This window comes from Netta rufina (genome assembly GCF_964035555.1).
Source record: "Netta rufina genome assembly, chromosome: 1".
NCBI lineage: Eukaryota > Metazoa > Chordata > Aves > Anseriformes > Anatidae > Netta > Netta rufina.
Window position 1 is genome coordinate 125,600,237 of NC_140123.1, and position 17,978 is coordinate 125,618,214.

At 36.5% G+C, this 17,978-nt stretch overlaps 1 protein-coding gene across 1 annotated transcript in view; it reads left to right on the forward strand.

The window, feature by feature from the left end:
* LOC311209432 (transient receptor potential cation channel subfamily V member 6-like) overlaps positions 1 to 14,500 on the forward strand; it is a gene marked incomplete at both ends in the record, with an annotated part of 29,591 nt that extends 15,091 nt beyond the window's left edge. Inside the window, 12 exons of the mRNA XM_084286770.1 lie at positions 502 to 642; positions 1,163 to 1,261; positions 1,475 to 1,650; positions 2,497 to 2,643; positions 8,027 to 8,239; positions 8,538 to 8,624; positions 9,786 to 9,862; positions 10,176 to 10,341; positions 10,605 to 10,671; positions 11,278 to 11,546; positions 12,596 to 12,702; positions 14,227 to 14,500. Coding sequence (XP_084142896.1) covers positions 502 to 642; positions 1,163 to 1,261; positions 1,475 to 1,650; positions 2,497 to 2,643; positions 8,027 to 8,239; positions 8,538 to 8,624; positions 9,786 to 9,862; positions 10,176 to 10,341; positions 10,605 to 10,671; positions 11,278 to 11,546; positions 12,596 to 12,702; positions 14,227 to 14,500 — 1,823 coding nt within the window. The remainder of the gene's footprint in view (positions 1 to 501; positions 643 to 1,162; positions 1,262 to 1,474; positions 1,651 to 2,496; positions 2,644 to 8,026; positions 8,240 to 8,537; positions 8,625 to 9,785; positions 9,863 to 10,175; positions 10,342 to 10,604; positions 10,672 to 11,277; positions 11,547 to 12,595; positions 12,703 to 14,226) is intronic.
* Between the last annotated feature and the right edge of the window lie 3,478 nt (positions 14,501 to 17,978).

Consider the following 17,978-nt stretch of genomic DNA (forward strand, 5'->3'; position numbering starts at 1 on the left):
TAGTGTTTAGAAGAAGAGCCTGATCCCCACCTCACTGCAGCCTGCCTTAAGCTACAATAAGGTCTCCCCTGAGCCTTCTTTCCTCCAAGCTAAACAGTCCCACTACTCATAAGACTTCTTCTCTCAAGAGTTTCATTGCCCATCCTCAGACATACTCCAGCAACTCAATGTCCTTCATATGGTGAGAAAAGAACTCTGAAATGACAAAAAACAGTTATTTCACTGACAAATAATGGGGATTAAAAACAAATGTGGTTGCTGTTACTGACTGCATCCTGCATATTTTTGGCAGTTTGTAAAATCATTTTTCATTAATTCATAAAAAAGATTTAAGTAGAACAAGACTACTGGATGTCTCCAGTCTGCAGGACTAACTTCAACAGGGCTAACTTCAAAGCAAAATCATATTCCCCTTATGGATGCAATCCAAATAAACTCGGATTTACTATGTGTTAAATGCTGCTTTCTTAGAAGGCAAGGTTTTATTTCTGTGTTTTACAGGGCAGACAGCTCTCCACATTGCAGCAGTGAACCAGAACATCACTTTGGTGAAAGCTTTACTCAAGAGAGGGGCCAATATCTGCACAGCCCAGGCCACTGGGCACTTCTTCAGACGCAGCTCCCAGAACCTTCTCTATTTTGGTATATCCTTATCTTCTTGTCTTGTTGCTGTGGGAGGCAACCAACAGAGTGATGAGGGAATATGGGAGAGACTTGCCTTGCTCCACATCTAAACTGCATAGGTGGAGGCTTCTGTCTTCAGGGGTCATCATTCATGCACTTTTTAGCTGATAGTAAAGCTCCATCTAAGTATGTAAATACTACTTAAATACAAGTACCTAAATCATATACATTTTACATAATTGCACGTATACAAAAATTATATATCACTTAAAAATATAATGTAATTTCTTTGTAGCAGCATCTACTGTAACACACTTGTCATCCTTTTTATGGACATACTCTTCTGAAAAGAATACTCTCCCCTTTCAATGTTGTGTGAGACAGGTGCTTTCTGAGTAGGATGAGGAGTGATGCAGGAACTACAGATTGCTTTTATACCCTCTGGCTTTGTGACATGAATAGATTTTCCTCAGAATGCTCCAACTTCAGTTGCCTGCTAGGGTCTTAATATTGATCCCCCCTATTCCTTTCTTTGCAGGAGAACATGTTTTGTCTTTTGCTGCCTGTGTGGGAAATGAGGAGATTGTGCAGTTGCTCATTGAAAATGGAGCCGACATTAGAGCTCAGGATTACCTGGGTATGTGCCTAGTGAATTACATACAGTGGATCTGGACACTTTAAATCAGATCCTATCATCTATGTACACACATATTTTTCTCTCATTACAAACAGATTTGGGATGAGGGTTGTGAGGAAAATGAAAGCCATTGTTAATAGCATCAGTCTATTGCCAGTCTTTTCACAGGTTTGGGCTATTTAATGTATTTTATCTGTTCTGCTTCCTTCACAGGTAACACTGTTCTTCACATCTTGGTTCTCCAGCCTAATAAGACATTTGCCTGCCACATGTACAGCCTGATACTTTCCTATGACAGGAACAAGGAAGGACCAGGATCACTTGAATTGATTCCTAACAATGAGGGGCTTACTCCATTCAAACTGGCTGGAGTTGAGGGCAACACTGTGGTGAGTTTGTATGATGCAGTTGCTTCTATTCTAAAGATTTTATTCAGAAATGGAGAACTTAAAATAATATTACACAGAGCACAGGAGCATACTGTTAGTGGGTAGAAGATACAAAACAAGTCCTTTTATTTATTTATTTATTTATTTATTTCCCCTGGAAATCTTATGTAAGACCAGAGAACCTGTATAAGAAATTTCTTCATCCTAATGAAATAAACTAATGGTTATATAATAGATCTTTTGATCTAAGTTTTGAAGCATTTCAGTTAAATAACTATTAACAGAAATATCCACCTCCAACCATATTTTAAAAGTCTGACTGAAGTTGTTTTTGTTGTCAATATTTTGTTACCCTAAATGTAATGCAAAGAGAAGTTCTCCAGATATCTACAGACACTTATTTGGAGATAAGATCTCAATATTAAATATAAACTCTCATCTTTCCCTTTAACAAAAAGATGAAGATGGTCAGTGTTGCTTCTGTAGATCCACAAAAGACAGTATCCCTTTCCATACCTCTTTCCTGACAACCTGTAGAAAAGTATAAAAGGATTTATTTTTTTTTCCTAATCAACACATGAAATCTATACTTTGGAGACATTAATGTGTCAAATAACTTCAGCAGTTTGAACATGAGCTGATAATCAAATGGGAGACTGAAGTTCTTCCCTTTCCTAACCTGCTGGAAGGTATAATTGTCTCAGAGAGCTGTGAGAACCACAATAACAAAGTTCAAGGAAAATATTTTGTAATATATAGCTTTTACACACTTCAGTGTATATGCAATAAGAACAAATACTTACTGGAAATCTTCTGATATCTTCACCCCACTTCTTATCTCCCCAGATGTTTCAATACCTCATGCAAAAGCGGAAGCACAATCTCTGGTCCTTTGGGCCCTTGACCACTGTGTTATATGATCTCACAGAGATTGACTCCTGGGCTGAAGATCAGTCCTTTCTTGAGCTCATTGTCTCAACCAAGAAGAGAGAGGTACTGTGGGCACAGAATGCTTTCTATGTGCATACCATGGTGATTATAAAACGAGAAGAATGAGTTTGAAGACTCATACTCTTCCATATTCTCCCAAGCACCAAGTGATGACACAAGGGGAAAACAAGCCTCAAATTGCTCCAGGGGAGGTGTAGGTTGAAAATTAGAAGAAATTTCTTTACTGAAAGGGTTGTGTGGCATTGGAACAGGCTGCCCAGGGAAGTGGTTGAGTCACCATCCCTGGAGGTCTTCAAGAAACATGTAGATGTAGAACTTAGTAGCATGGTTTATTAGTGGACTTGTCAGTACTATGTCAAAGGCTGGACTAGATGATTTAAAGAGGTCTTTTCCAACCTGAATGATTCTATGATTCTTTGATCCACAGGGCAAGGACTTTGTACTGTATATTTCAGGCAATATATGAAATATAGCAGCTTTTTAATTATGTGCTTATATTTCAAGTTTTAACTTTTTTTTTTTTTCTTTTTTTTTTTTTTTTCTGAGATGTGGAGCTTGCAGATGATTGAAAGAATTTCATATTAGCAAGCTACAGGAAATGTGATTCAGTGAAGGTTCTCTCTCTTTTCCCAGCCTTAAAGATATAAATAACAAGTAGCTCTAGAGTAGCTCTAGCAAGTAGTTTCTGTAGCAGTGATACTGATTAACTCTCACAACATTCCTGTGAGGCAAACTATGTTCAAAAATCCTAAATTGGAACACATTTTAAAAACGCTCATTATTGTTTTCTTCATTTAATGGCATTGCTTATCCAGGTTATGACACAAAACAAAGTGGGCAGTTTATCTCTGCTGAATCAGAGATGAATCAGAAGACACTTGAGCTATTAAATAAATGTTTTAGTGCAATGCTCTCAATCATATATTATCTCACTTTATAAAAAATTAAGTTAAACTTCTGTAACAAAAGTTTCAGCTATTGGAAAGCTTTGTACTATGAGGAGGAAGTTCATGAAATTCTCATTTGTTTATGTTTAAAAATCCTCTGAGCTACTATGTATGGTGATACATATGGAAATTCAGAGGAAAGCAGTCCATGTCATAAAACTAAACAACTTTAGAAGTCATCCAGAAGGCTAAGCCATAACCCTAAAAAAAAAAACAAAGAATATCGTGCATCCGTTTTTTTTTTTTTTTTTTTTTTTTTCCAGAACACATAGTAAATGCAGATCCAACATTCTCAGTTTCAGAGGGTAAGGTGTCCCCAGAAACCATCAGACTTCTTTGTTTTCCAGAATGCTCTTAAACATGAGTAGCTGCAATTTTTGCATGTATAGCTTGGAATTCTTTTCTGTATTTTGTATACCTTTGGCCCAAAATATTTCCCATCTTCTCTGGACTTCTTGACTTATATCTCCTTCTTGCTCATTGCAGCAGTCCACTAAATGGTACAAGAAGAAGTAGGTCTAGAAGAATTTAGTTGTATGGATCAATTTCATTAGCATAAGTCCTACTTATGCTCTAAGTGTCAATCTTTTATCAGAAATTGAAGATTTGATATAGATGATTCGATTAAGTACCACCCAGTTCATAATTCAGAAACCTAAAATGTTATAATTTTATATAAGCTATGAAGCTTTAGACAAGTACTAATCACATTTGAAAAAGAAGTTCTTATTTTTTTACCCTAAATAATCGGAGAAAAAAAAATACCCGTATTACTGTACTAATGGGAATAGTCTGCTTTCCTTAGTTCTTTGTTTGCATACATATCAAAAACATTTTTTAAGTTTATCAGAAACTTTAGTTGTTAGTCTTTTGTTTTATCTTCAAGGATCTGTCAGAAATGGGGTATTTTTCAGTGAATTATATATATGTCTTTGTCTCCTTTCTACAGAAAAGTCCTTGTTGACTATTTGGTTATCAGCTAGCAAACTCAACAAGGATTACTGGAAAAGTAGCTTACTGTTCTTGCAAACCCTACATTCCCTACATACGTTCTATAAGAATAGCCAGTCAAATTCTTCCCTTTTCATAGGCAGACAAACTGCAAATGAAATAACACTGGTTGTCTTGAAGTAGACTGAGCCCCTTGACTTACAAAGCAAAGTTTCATCCTTCATAATGTTCTGATTTTGACTGGGATAAAGTGAATTTTCTTCACTGTAGCTGGTATGGTACTGTGTTTTGAATTTACGGTGAAAATAATGTTGCTAACACACCAATGTTTTAGTTGTTGCTGAGCAATGCTTGCACTAAGTCAAGGACTCTTTGACTTATACTGCCTTGCTGGTGAGGAGGCTGGCGGTGTACAAGAAACTGGAAGGGAAAGCAACCAGAACAGCTGACCCAAATTGACTAAAGGTATATTTCATACCACATGATGTCACACTAAACAATAAAACTGGGAGAGGGGGTTACTCTTGCTCAGGCACTGGCTGGGCATCAGTCAGCTGTTGGTGAGCGAGTGCATTGTTTTACATCACTTGTGTTCTGTATGCTTTACTTTTCTTTTACTTATTTTTCCCCTTTTCTGTTAAGCTGTCTTTATCCCAAACCATGAATTTGTTTGTTTGTTTGTTTGTTTATTTATTTATTTATTTATTTATTTATTTATTTATTTATTCTAAATCTGCTCCCCATTAGTCTCTGGGGAGCAAACAGCTGTGTGGCATTTAGCTGTCTGCCAGACTAAATCGCAACACAAACATACCAGCTGTAGTCCTGTTTCTAGTTCTTGAATATTTCCATCAGTGTTGAGATCAACAGAAAATACACACAACGGGAAGACAGATGAAGGACTGCAGGTTAGCACTTCAGTTGTAGGAAACCAGTATAAATACAACTTCAGCTCAGATATACTAATATCTTGCAGATTGGGAAGGTACCCTAAGCAGCTGTAATGAGGTGACAGAAGAATACATTTTCTGGGGTTGCAGGCTCCAATAGACAAAATGCCTTTCTTTAACTTGAAAATAATACGGCTTAAAATTGAATGAAAAATAATAATTTCTTTTGAAAATATTTAAGGCAACTTATTTTATTATATAAAGTAGAGATCTGGCTCTTCAACTACTGCAGATTTTGGAGGCCATAAAAATGATAACCTGAACCGTCATCATCCATCCACTCTGCAAATAACATTTGCCACTTATACTTATTTCCTTTCAGTGGGACTCTATGTAATTTATGGCTACTAAAGAATCATAGAGCTTTTTTTTTTCTTTTTTTTTTTTTTTTTTTTTTAAATGACCCTAATATTATCTCTTCCATTTTATTCATGTCAGTATAGTGCTCTTGTCAGTACAATGTAGAATGTGTTCCAGTAGCGTATTGCATACAAAAATATAACTTGATTTCCCACTTGGTTCATTCATTCTTCACAGAGTAGTTTTCTAAACAGAACATCTAGTTTTGGATGAGCTTTTGAGTGATTTTTTTTTTTTTTTTTTTTTTTTTTTTTTTTACACAGTATTATGTGTTCACACTGGAAAAATTAAGGTAAAGGAACACAGTTAGCCTAGATTCATCCCATCTTGAATATATGTGTTTATATATATGAATATATATACATGTATATATGCTCAGGTGACATATTTTTCCCATGTAAAATTCTTCAGTCTTAAGTCTTTTTTTAACCTAGAGCATTTGAAGAAAGGTTGACACACCATTCCTGGGAAGAATGATATTTCCTTAACAATGAGGCCACAATTTCATCTTGTCTTAGGGAAACAGTTATAAAGAGCGGAGTAACTTTGATCTTTCCATGTTTAATAATTGCTAGTGTAGCAAATCAATGGATTCATCCAGAGGTGTAAGTTAGCAATGCTTAACAGAGAAAAATGGTGATTTTTTTTTTTTAATAACATCTCCCTGTATTTTCTTTGCCCTTTATATGTATGTGTGTAAAAATACCAGATCAACCATGAGGGCACTTCAGAAAATTTCTGGATTCTTCCTGTTAGTTTTGTAAATTGTATAGTAGGAGATTTTTCACTCCAGTGTTTATAACTCCACTCCTCTAACTTTTTGTAGAAGCTTTTATTTTTCTAAATTTTCTCAGCTGCACAGTATGTACGAAAATATGTAGATCTTTGACAGAAGCACAACTGTAAACTATGTAATAGTGCCATTTTTCCTATCGTGTAAGATGCTCTCTGAAGCTTCTATTTACTCCTGGAAGTACACAGTCTTCTAAATATACCGGAGCTGCACCACTGGTACTTTAAAAAGAAAGGCCAAAACTTTGAATATGATATAAACAGTCTAAAGGAAGTAAGCTGAAAGAGACTGTAGGGTTTGTGTGTTTGTGTGTGTGTTTTGTTGTGTGTTTTTTAACAGTAGTCCCACTGGGGATATACTTCAGTTTTTATCATCGTAGTTGAATGATGAAAACTTGAAAATCCAGGCCATTAATAGTCTGTATTCAGACAAAAATAAATGAACCTTCAAAATCTTTCTGAAGTCCCCTTAGTTGCCTAGGTAATGTCAGAGATTTTTAAAATGTCAGAGTTTTTAAAAGAGCATTAATGATCTATAGGACCTTTTGATGTTTCCTAGAGATACAGAATTTCCACAATTTCAAGTTGATAGATTTAGCTGTTGGAACATAAAATAAAATAAAATAAAAAATAAATCCAATTCAGAGAAAAACATCTAAGTGAATTGTACAAGATGCTTAGAAGCTTCTTTTCCATAGCTGGAAATAGAATTTAAAATATTCTATTTTCAATTCTGTGTTGTAATAATGTTGTACATTTTAAACAGAGGAGAGCCTGGTGTGAAGTGCATTGTGCTGTCTTGCTTAACATAAAATATTTTTCAAAAAGTATTCCAGTTACAGTGAAAGATAATGCATTGAAATATACATGTATATTCAAATACATCTTCACAGGTTTTGTAAACTTTCTGACACTGTAAAGTTAGCCCAACCGTTCTGTATTTGTATCTTATTCTCTATGGATATCCTTGTAAAAGGTAATGGGATCTTTCATAAAGGTCGCTATCAAATTCTATTTTAAATAATACCTTTTAATTTCTATAACACAGATTCATATATCCACATTCATGGACCTAGATCATAGGTCTGTCTCAAGTGTTTATGTGGAACCAGGTCTACAGATATGGAAAATGTATTCAAGTCTAACATAATTTTCTTGTTATTTCCATTGGTGCTCAAAATCTGTTCTCTGAAAGATATACTTTTTTACATTTCCAAAATTCTACTGGTAAACTGAAGAAATACAAACTCACTTGAGCGTTCCCATTTTTTGGGAAATAAAAAAAAAAAAAAAAAAGTAAATGGCTTCCTAAATCTGAATAGCGTAGGTAAGAACAACTTGTTAACATACACCCTGGAAACTGTGAATGTTGCTCATAAACAAATACCCTCACAGTGAATAATTCCTTCTTTGTATCTTTCTCAGGCACGCCAGATCTTAGACCTAACACCTGTGAAGGAGCTGGTGAGCCTGAAGTGGAATATGTATGGACGGCCCTATTTCTGTTTCCTGGCTTTATTCTATGTACTCTACATGGTCTGCTTCACTATGTGCTGTGTCTACCGGCCACTGAAAGCCCGAACAGGCAACAAAACAAGCAGTAGAGACAATACAATCTATGTCCAGAAAATGCTGCAGGTACTGTGTCAGTAGTAGTCAGGGCCCCACAGGCAGCATTGGGCAATTCCAATAATCACCTACTTAACTGGAAAGTCGAAGTATTCCCCAGTCCCCAGCTTTTGCAGCTGTCCTCCTTTTCTCTTGCCATCAGCTGACCTTCATCAATGAGGAACTCTGGGTATGGTCTGTTCTCTGTTGTTTGGCCTGGGATGGTTCCTGTGGTCTTGTAAGGCTTAGTCACATTTCTTACACTAACATTAGGCCTTCTTTTCCTGCCATCTATTTTAATTTCTTCTCACTCCTTTTTTCCTTTCAGGAATCATATATAACATATGAGGATGAGTTGAGGTTGGTGGGGGAGCTGATCACAGTGATTGGAGCTGTAGTAATTTTGATCCTTGAGGTAAGAGAAACAGTGAGCTCTGCAGTTTTGAACTTAATCTAGGCAGATTTTACCTACTGGACAAACAGGAGTTTGTCCTCAAAACTTGGTAAGGATTATTCAATAAGTCTAAATGCTTCGATATACATCTATGGCAGTTGACACTGTCAACAAAATCTATTAGGTGAAACAGATGGTGAGAGATTACTAGTAAAACTCCAGGTACAGAAGGAGTAATTAGATGGACTGGTTGCTATCAGATACTATCTGCAGGGTAATACCAGAGATCCCATTAGCATCATCTGCAGTTCCAGCTGAATCCCAGCTGTTACATGAGATTCTTAGAGACTTTTTGTACTTACGTATTTGGGGATGCTGGGTAAAGTGATTCCTGTGGTTACATAGGAAAGTCTATATTTAACTGGAGATCAGTGACTACTTGAGCCTATAAAAGGAGCCTTACTCAACCAGGGTTCTGCAGAGGCCGTGTCTAGGTAATCTTACCATGATTTTCAGAATTGTGATTTTAAAATTAAAAAAGAGATGAAGTTTTTAAAATGAAGCATATGACAAACACATAATTTTATTAGAATATGAAACTGTTATATAGAGAAAGCTCAAATGATGATCTCAGGGAGAACTGAAATAAAATGGAGTTTACAAACCCCATTGAAAAAGGAAAAGAGAAAGATTTCTCTCTGCTCATATATGTTCCAGAAGGACAGGTACTTATTTCCGTGCTTGGACAGGACTCTATGGCTCCCCTACAAGTAACACAGTGAGTCTGAAAAATACCAAGCTCCTCTGAGTTTATAAGTTTTTTTTTTTGTTGTTGTTGTTTTTTTTTTGGTTTTTTTTGGTCTTTTCTGAGGCTCAGCAGATCTGGTCTCTTCTCAGTAGTTCACAAGAACTTCGAGATCACAGCATGGTGATCTTCATAGCAAAGTCTCTCAATCTGCCCAAGCATTCTCAGGTTTTCCAAGAAAAGAGCAGTATCTGCCTTATTCAGAAGGGCATCTGATTAATTCATTCTGTTTTTAAAGTAAATTTTCAGTCAAACTGTGAAGCAGTAAACAAAGCAGATACCGCTGGCTCCAAGACCCTTTTAAAATTGATGGTTACCATTATGTTTAATAGTATAACAGAATCTAAGTCCTAAAGTCAATAGGATGTCATTCTTAGATCCCAGATATCCTTAGAGTTGGAGCAGCGAAATACTTTGGACAAACCATCCTAGGAGGGCCTTTCCACATAATTGTGTAAGTACACCACCTTTTAAGTTCAATAAACTTACTGTTTCTCATTCCCTCCTGCACCTCCTACCTCCACTCCTCCAGTCTTCTGCCAGATGAGCAACCTTCTCCATTCTCTTAAAGTATTGTTTCTCTTGATTTCTTTCTCTTACTGTGTATAAGAAGCCAGGTGAGTGTACAGGTAGATTTGAGCATGCTGACTGATTTCTGCTTATGAACTTATAGCTGTATGTGCCTGTCTTGGAATTTTTGGCAAGAAAAGATAAGCAAGGGTAAAAATTATTTACTGAAATATTTTCACTCTCCTCTTCCTTTGCAGTATCACATATGCTTGTATGATTCTGGTAACCATGGTAATGCGTCTCACCAGCACTACTGGTGAGGTGGTGCCCATGTCCTTTGCCCTGGTACTAGGATGGTGCAACGTCATGTACTTTGCACGAGGCTTCCAGATGCTTGGACCCTTTACCATCATGATCCAAAAGGTATAAGAAACAAATATGGACTCATTGTGTACATCTTAGCACCTCTCTGCAGACAGGGAGATCTGAAAGAATATTTTTTCTCCCTCTTGACTTGCATTAATGCCAATTGTAAAGTCTGCATGAAGCATTTGGGAGTTTTGCTTCTCTGTAGTGGAGAAGCTTCCTTTAATACACTTATGGTCTTTGGAAATGGTTTACACGGGATTGCATGGTAACTTGGTGAAACAGCTGAGCCTTATGGCGGCTCTATCTTTGCTCTACAGATGATATTTGGAGATCTTATGCGCTTTTGTTGGCTCATGGCTGTGGTGATACTAGGCTTTGCATCAGGTGAGTCTACAAAAGGAAAACAGTGTTATGTTACCCTCACAAATTCTTTGATAAGAATTAAGTGCAGTGGATTTTGGATTATTCTCTGGTCACCCCCTTAGTTATCTGGCAAAGGTGGTGATGATGTATAGTTCCTGTTTCTTTGAGTACGGTCTCTTTCCCAACACTGATTTCTGTTTGGTTTTCAACTCCTGCTCTTTCCAGGATAGTATAAATTAGGACAACCCAGATAAATCCACATATATGTAAGTCAAAGTTTAAAAACACATTGCATTTGTGGTATTTATGTTTGGAAAATGGGATTAACATACATAGCTTTCTTCTATCCATGAAGAAGAAAAGATTGATATTTTTAAGGCATTTTGAGAGCAGATAAATAGAGTAATTCAGAGTAATTTTTAAATGGTGACCAGTGATTCTAGTCAGGGATTTGCCATTGTTATGCTGCATAGTGTGCACTTACATAGAAATATATGTAGCTCTTTCCCAGAACACCTAGTGTTGTCAGTTTTTGTTATAGGACCCTGTTGTTGCTCTTGGAATGTTATTCACATTTTAAAACTATATCCTTATTTATTTATTTTTTTTCTCCTTGGTCTACTTTAGCTTTTTACATCATCTTCCAGACAGAGAACCCTGAAAACCTTGGGCAATTCTATAACTATCCCATGTCCTTGTTCACCACCTTTGAGCTGTTTCTCACTATAATTGATGGCCCTGCAAACTATGATGTGGACCTGCCTTTTATGTACAGTGTCGTATATTTTTCCTTTGCCATCATTGCCACCCTCCTTATGCTCAACTTGCTAATTGCCATGATGGGTGACACCCACTGGAGAGTGGCCCATGAGCGGGATGAACTCTGGAGAGCCCAGGTAATCTAGGTAGGGGGGTTTCTCTGAATAAAAATGGGGAAAATTTGTCCAGAAAAAATGTGCTAGACAGTGCAATTACTTACTTTACTGTCCCTGCAAAGAGAGAGGTAATTTAAAACATTTCCCAGGTCTTCACTTTGTTTGCGGACTTCTCATGTCTCAATAAGCCATGTCCCTTTAATTCTATCTAACAGCTTCTGTACATCAGCCCCCAAATGTCTTCCATCCCTTTTATCAGTATGAACTTTCTGAGTGCAAGATCACTCGTCTGCAGATCTTCCCATGTGAAGCTACCTTCCGGTATATTTCTGTTATAGTAATATTTGTACCTTATTTTACATAACAGATAAAAAACTCATCCAGCCTTTCTTGTCCATCTTGTGTCTCCCTATCTGTTTCTTCACTAAGCATGGAATCAATCTCTTCTTAAATTGAATTGATGTTGCCTCTTTCTTACAAATCACATTCCCATGTAACTGAGAGTTAAATAATATAGAGATTGACTGGGAGAGAAATACAATGAAGGCTAATGGTTACAGGTAGGTAGGTTATGTCTTTAGATCCATTAAGAGAAGTTGGTCTGGCTTGCTGAAGAGGCTAAGGATAATGCTGCCTTTTGATGAATTAAACCAGATCAAGTATATAGCTGCTCAAGAGGAAAACCATTTCCTACTATTTTTCTGAAAGAAAACACAAGTCAAACAGTTAACTGTAGTTGAGTGTTAAGGGTACTAGGTTCTGAAAATGGTTAAGGCTGATATAAACATTTTACTCTTATCTAGGTTGCAAATTAATTATCCTATATGTTGCCACAAAGTGTAAAAGCAAACAAGTTTAACAATGTTTGAAAAGCACCATTGTTTCCTCAAATCATGGCACAGTTAGATCTAAAATTGTGAATTGTCCTATAATAAAGAGTACTGGTTCTCTGTTTTTCCTTCATCTGCTCAGTACTCATAAAGCTGATAATTTAAAAAGAGAGAGTGATTATTTTTTTTCCTTTTTAAGTCATCTTAGTTATTGTTTTGTTTGTTTTGTTATTTTTAAAGGTTGTTGCTACTACTGTCATGCTGGAACGGAAATTGCCACGGTGTCTCTGGCCTCGCTCCGGGATCTGTGGCCGGGAATATGGGCTAGGGGACCGATGGTATCTCAGGTGAGTTTTCTTCTAGTGCACATAAGGATCCCAGAAGAAGCATTCAATGCATGGATACTAAAAAAGAGCCATTCCAAGTGCCTGGAGAGGAGTGTTTATAGTCCTTTTCTTCTAGAATACAGATCCCAGTCCATTTTATGTCTATTGGAGACAAGCAGTGTTCCCCTCAGAAAGTTCTGTTGTGCAATTCCTTGCATGAATTAATGCTATCCAATAATCCCAGGAGACATACTTCAGAAACTGCATGTCATCAGGCCTGATTTTTTTTTCAAACTCTTTATAATGATTACAACAAAACAGTACTGTTATGCTTTGGTTATCTGTCCTTATTCATTGGATGCATGAAACAGCAGAGGCAGAAGCAATCAATTTGGTGTTCAGCAGAAATGAACTGCAATTCAGATGACTGAAAAATAGGACAAGAATAATTAAAGATAAGCTTTCTTTCTGGTGTGAACCTGGTAACTATAATATACTTAGCAAGGACTGCATCTGGTGACAAAGTCTCGGGTCCGGATTTCCTTTTAAGCCCTGAAATAACAGGCAAACTGTCTATAATCTAAATAACAAAAGATTGCTCATCATTTCTGATTTTACTCAACATTTCTACCAGCTTGAGAAAAGAATAAACATTGGTCATGCATCCTTTCCCAGGGCTTCATCTTTTGCTGATAAAGCCAGAAGGGGGAGTGGTGGCTGTATGAAACAGGACTTTCTTCAGGTTTCAGCAGAGTAGTGAGCCTTGTGGATTTTCAGGTTTGCTGGGCAGAACAGAGAAATCTGGTGTTAACAATAAAGGCTTTAATTGCAAGGTGCAGAATATCACTTTGCAAGAGCAATATACCAGCAGCAATTATTCATGGGATGCAAAAAGAAAGGAGTGTTAGTATGATCTACATGTAGTTCTGTCAAATTACATGTATGGTCTTTGTATATGGTATATATATTACATGTAAGTATATTGTATTCACATGTCCCCATGTATATAGGGACAGTATGTCCAAGTTATAAGTAAAGCAGAGAAGGGTTGGTGGAAGTGGAACAGATAAATCAAAGTTCAGTAAAGGATAAATGACATCCTGAGCTTAACAAGTATCAAAGAAGGAAAGACAATGACAAAGGAAATAGATTAATATATTTGTATAAAAAAAGGATCTGGAGATGGAGTCAAGTGGTTAGTTGCTTACAGCTGTCAAAATGGAAAAGGCAAATCATGACTAGGTAACAAAGTAAAGGACAGAAAATAAAAATGGATAAGAGTACTGAATTCAGTGTCACGAATGAAAGCCTAGAAAGGAGATTATTGTGCTGGTAATAAATGAGACGGTGAGGATAATTTTATGAGAGCACATGTTAAAGAGAGAAGAAAACTAAAAGAGCCATGCCTATTAATCATTTTCCTGTTTCTGTGTAGATGTTTTTGGAGTGGTTGGGTCTGTAAGCATATATCTGGAAGAGGCCTGCCTCATCATTTTGTTGGCACAATTGTACTTAACTCTGTTTATGTTTTTTATCCTCTCACAGAGTAGAAGACAGGGTTGATCCCAACAAACACAAGATGATGCGGTACACAGAAGCGTTTAAGGCTCATGATAGGGATAACTGTGACAAAGGTCCAGAAAAACTGGAAATCGACAGTAACGTCTTGTACAAGAAGGAACTGCCTGCTCTGTCATTGTCACGGAGCACATCAAGGATGAATTCTCACAGTGGCTGGGAAATCCTGAGGCGCAACACCTTCCACTCAATTCATGGAGAGGTCAATCATGCCATGGAGGAAGAGGTATATGATGTCTAAACCTCTCTTTTTTTTTGTTCCTTTTTTAAAAATTGTTTTTATTTTTCCATTCCACAATGTAAATCTCATTTGCCACAGCAGTTGTCTCCTCCAGCTGTTCATACACACTCAAGCATGCTACAAATTCAACAGCCATGAAGAACTCTGCTTGTGCATTGTGAATAGTTCATGGTGACTATGCTATGATATACAAATGCAGTCTTTTTTCTTCTACCTTTTAGGTGTCCCTGTTGTTGCACTAATATTTGCACCAAGGTGGTGGGCTTGTTGATCTAGGGCCTGTGGTTGTTTGCAATTCTTTGTAATAACCTAGAGAAATGAGCAATAGAAGCCAGCACTGGGATTTCAACTATTTACAAAGAGACAAACAGTAAGACCTCTCCCAGAGTATAACATTTAGTATAATCTCTCCCTCCAGTCTCACAATATCCCTCACAATATCCCAGAGCTCTCATTGCAAATACACCTGACTGAAGTACTGTTTTATGATTTAGTACAGAAATGGAAAACAAAACAACAAAAAAACATCTGTAACTAATCTCAAGAATGAAGGTAGTTGCTGACACTGTGATGATTAGAAGGCCTGTAACTATTCAATCGGCATTCGGGCCTGCACAGATTTTGCCTTCTGAAGAATGGCAAACTCTTCAGAGAGCTGCATTCTAGCTGCATTTTCAACATTGCTATCGTAGTAGGACTCCTCTGGTTTATGATTTTCATTTTTTATTTTATTATTTTATTTTTTTTTCAACATAGGAATGCACTTTAAGCTGTGTGTTTTTTTTTTGTTGTTTTTTTTTGTTTGTTTGTTTGTTTTTTTTTTTAAGAAAGAAGTGATTTCTGTTCTTGGAAGGATCCTGAAAGATCTGAAGTGGGATTTTTTTTTCCTATTGAGCAGATATAATGAGATGATCTCTGAAGGTCCCTACCAACCGAACTATTCTATTCTATCCTGTTCTAGACCTGGTTAGGTGCCTTTCAGCAGTGTGTTATCAAGCACCAAAGTGAGCTGAAGCTTGCTTTTCCTTTCCTTGGAAGAGTAGGGTTCTGGACCATAGTGCTTTGACTTACTACTGAGCCACTGAATTCAGTCGTAGTAGTGAATTACAATATATCGGTGAATGAAATGAAGAAGAAATTTTGGATAGACAGATAAGAGCTATTGTGAAAGGAGTTCAGAAACTGGTGTTCTCACACACACATGAGAAGCCTCAAACTATCTAATACATATCTAGGTCATCCATACAAGCATGATGATGTTTCAGTCTGTCAGTATGTCATCTGCCTAGGGCCACTTTAAGAAAAATAGAGAAATGCTTGGAGAAGTGGACTATCATCCCTGGGGTTTTAGCTTTTTTAGGAGTGTAGAGTTTCATTCCAATAGCAGAAGTGAGTGAAAAGCAGCAGATGGTCTTAACATTTCCTTTCTGACTGTACCAATGACAGAATGTTTGTTTTTTAAGAAACCCTGGATTGTAATCTAGCACTAGGCTTTGAGTCAAACCACCTTGTGATAAGCAAAGCAGACAACAAAAAAGCTGAATCCAGTAGATTTCTGATTGTTCTGCAATATCACTGCAAACACCTCCCACATCTCCTCTATTGCAGGTGTTGTAATAAGTGTCATGATCTTTGCAATTATGTGTATTTATTTAAATGTTGTCTTTCTATTTCTTGAATGTGTAGTTATATGAGACTGTCTCTCTGTACTTCAGCTGCATACCTTCTGAGCTGATACATTTTGTTGAATTGAAAGTTTTTTTTTTACTTAAGTGTTGTCAGCCCTTCCCTAAATATTTGGGGTTTGCACTGATGGTCTATGGATATGGAAACAATGTGGAGCATTAAGCAAAAATATGAATTGTTGCTCTAATTTTAGATAAATTTTCTTTCCAGTGAATGGGAAATAACAGGAAGGAAAGAACTGATGGCTTCCCCTCTACTCTCACAGTCTTTTCACTAGCTTGAAAAACTACAGAAATACATTTAAGATGGAGCTGACTGGCCATTTCTGCACAAGGACTCCTCTTTGTCATTATTTAACAATATAATAATAATAATAAACTAGTTTGACATATACACTGTGTAAACCCTGGCTCTGAGAATGCATTTGTGTTCTTCTTCATCACTTTAAACAGTAATGAAAATTTTGACCATAGAACTCATAACAATATATTGACTTTGCAGGAGGCAAAACAGAACTCAGTTAACAGTGCTAGGCTTTTATAGACTTCTGTATTTGCCTTCCATAAGGAGAAAAAAAATCCCATATTTTTAAGGTAGTGCCTTTTTAAAAATTGCAGTCTGTAAGCATTAGATTTCAACATTTTTGCATAGAAACCATGCACAAAACAGCATTAAATCCGTGTAATTTATTTACCATATTTGGACTTGCTTTATGTCAATAAGTGTAGAGAAAATATGGTAATTCTTGTTGTGTTTTAGAGATCAATTTAGACCAATTCTATTCAAGCTCAGAGCTGAACAACAGCTATTGGAAAAAAAATTCAGGTGGTAAAGGTCAGCAGAAATAATGAAGATAAATATATTAAATTTAATTTATAAATGTAGAATATCTACCCTTTTCTATTAGGGCATATACACACTTGCTGGGCCTATATGAATGTCAGGAGGCACCAGAAAAACATTGCATTGCTGGCTCAATGCAATCTATCTCAGACAGGGAAACAACAATGACTGTAGTAACACAAAAGGTAAAGCACTTTTGCTTTAATATTCTGCATGAATGCTCCTTCAGGATTTGATCCAGTGTTCTTCATTTTGTGATGTAGATATAAACTAAAACTCCAAAGCAGTATTGCTCCTTCTTGCTGTTGAAAGGTATCTCCCTTCTCCCTCTTGACAACATTGCAATGATTTCAAAACAAACATTCCTACCCTCCTTGAAACTGTTAACCTCAATCTATCTTCCAAACTACTGAAGTAACTTCTGAGTTTATGATAATGTATCAAGAATGAATGTTCTGATCCAGCTGCATGTATTAAAATGACAAGTATTTTGCTGAAAATAAAAAATTTAAATACATGGACTGTCTTGTCTACTACTTTGTGTCTAAAATAAATATCATGGGATATATATATATATATATATATATTTAATAGCAGTCACAGACATCAACTGACATAATATTTGGATCATCATGTTTGGGTCCAAGTTAAATTTTTGGATTAAATCCCTTTTTCCACAGCAATCTGCTTTGGAAATTCCATTATACAAAATCTGTGCAAAAGTTTTCACTGCAGCGAAAACTGCAGTACAAGCTCTCTTTGAAGAAGCCATGTCTTTACATTGGTGTAATGATGTATATCAGAGGGTGAGGCAATAATGACATATAGTGAGGGGGAGGCATAGTCCTTGCTATAGCTGCTTACAGTAAAAAATTGTTAACAAATTGAAACATATTAGATATGAGTAGAATTGTTAACAAATTGAAACCGTAGTTTAATCAGGTTTGTA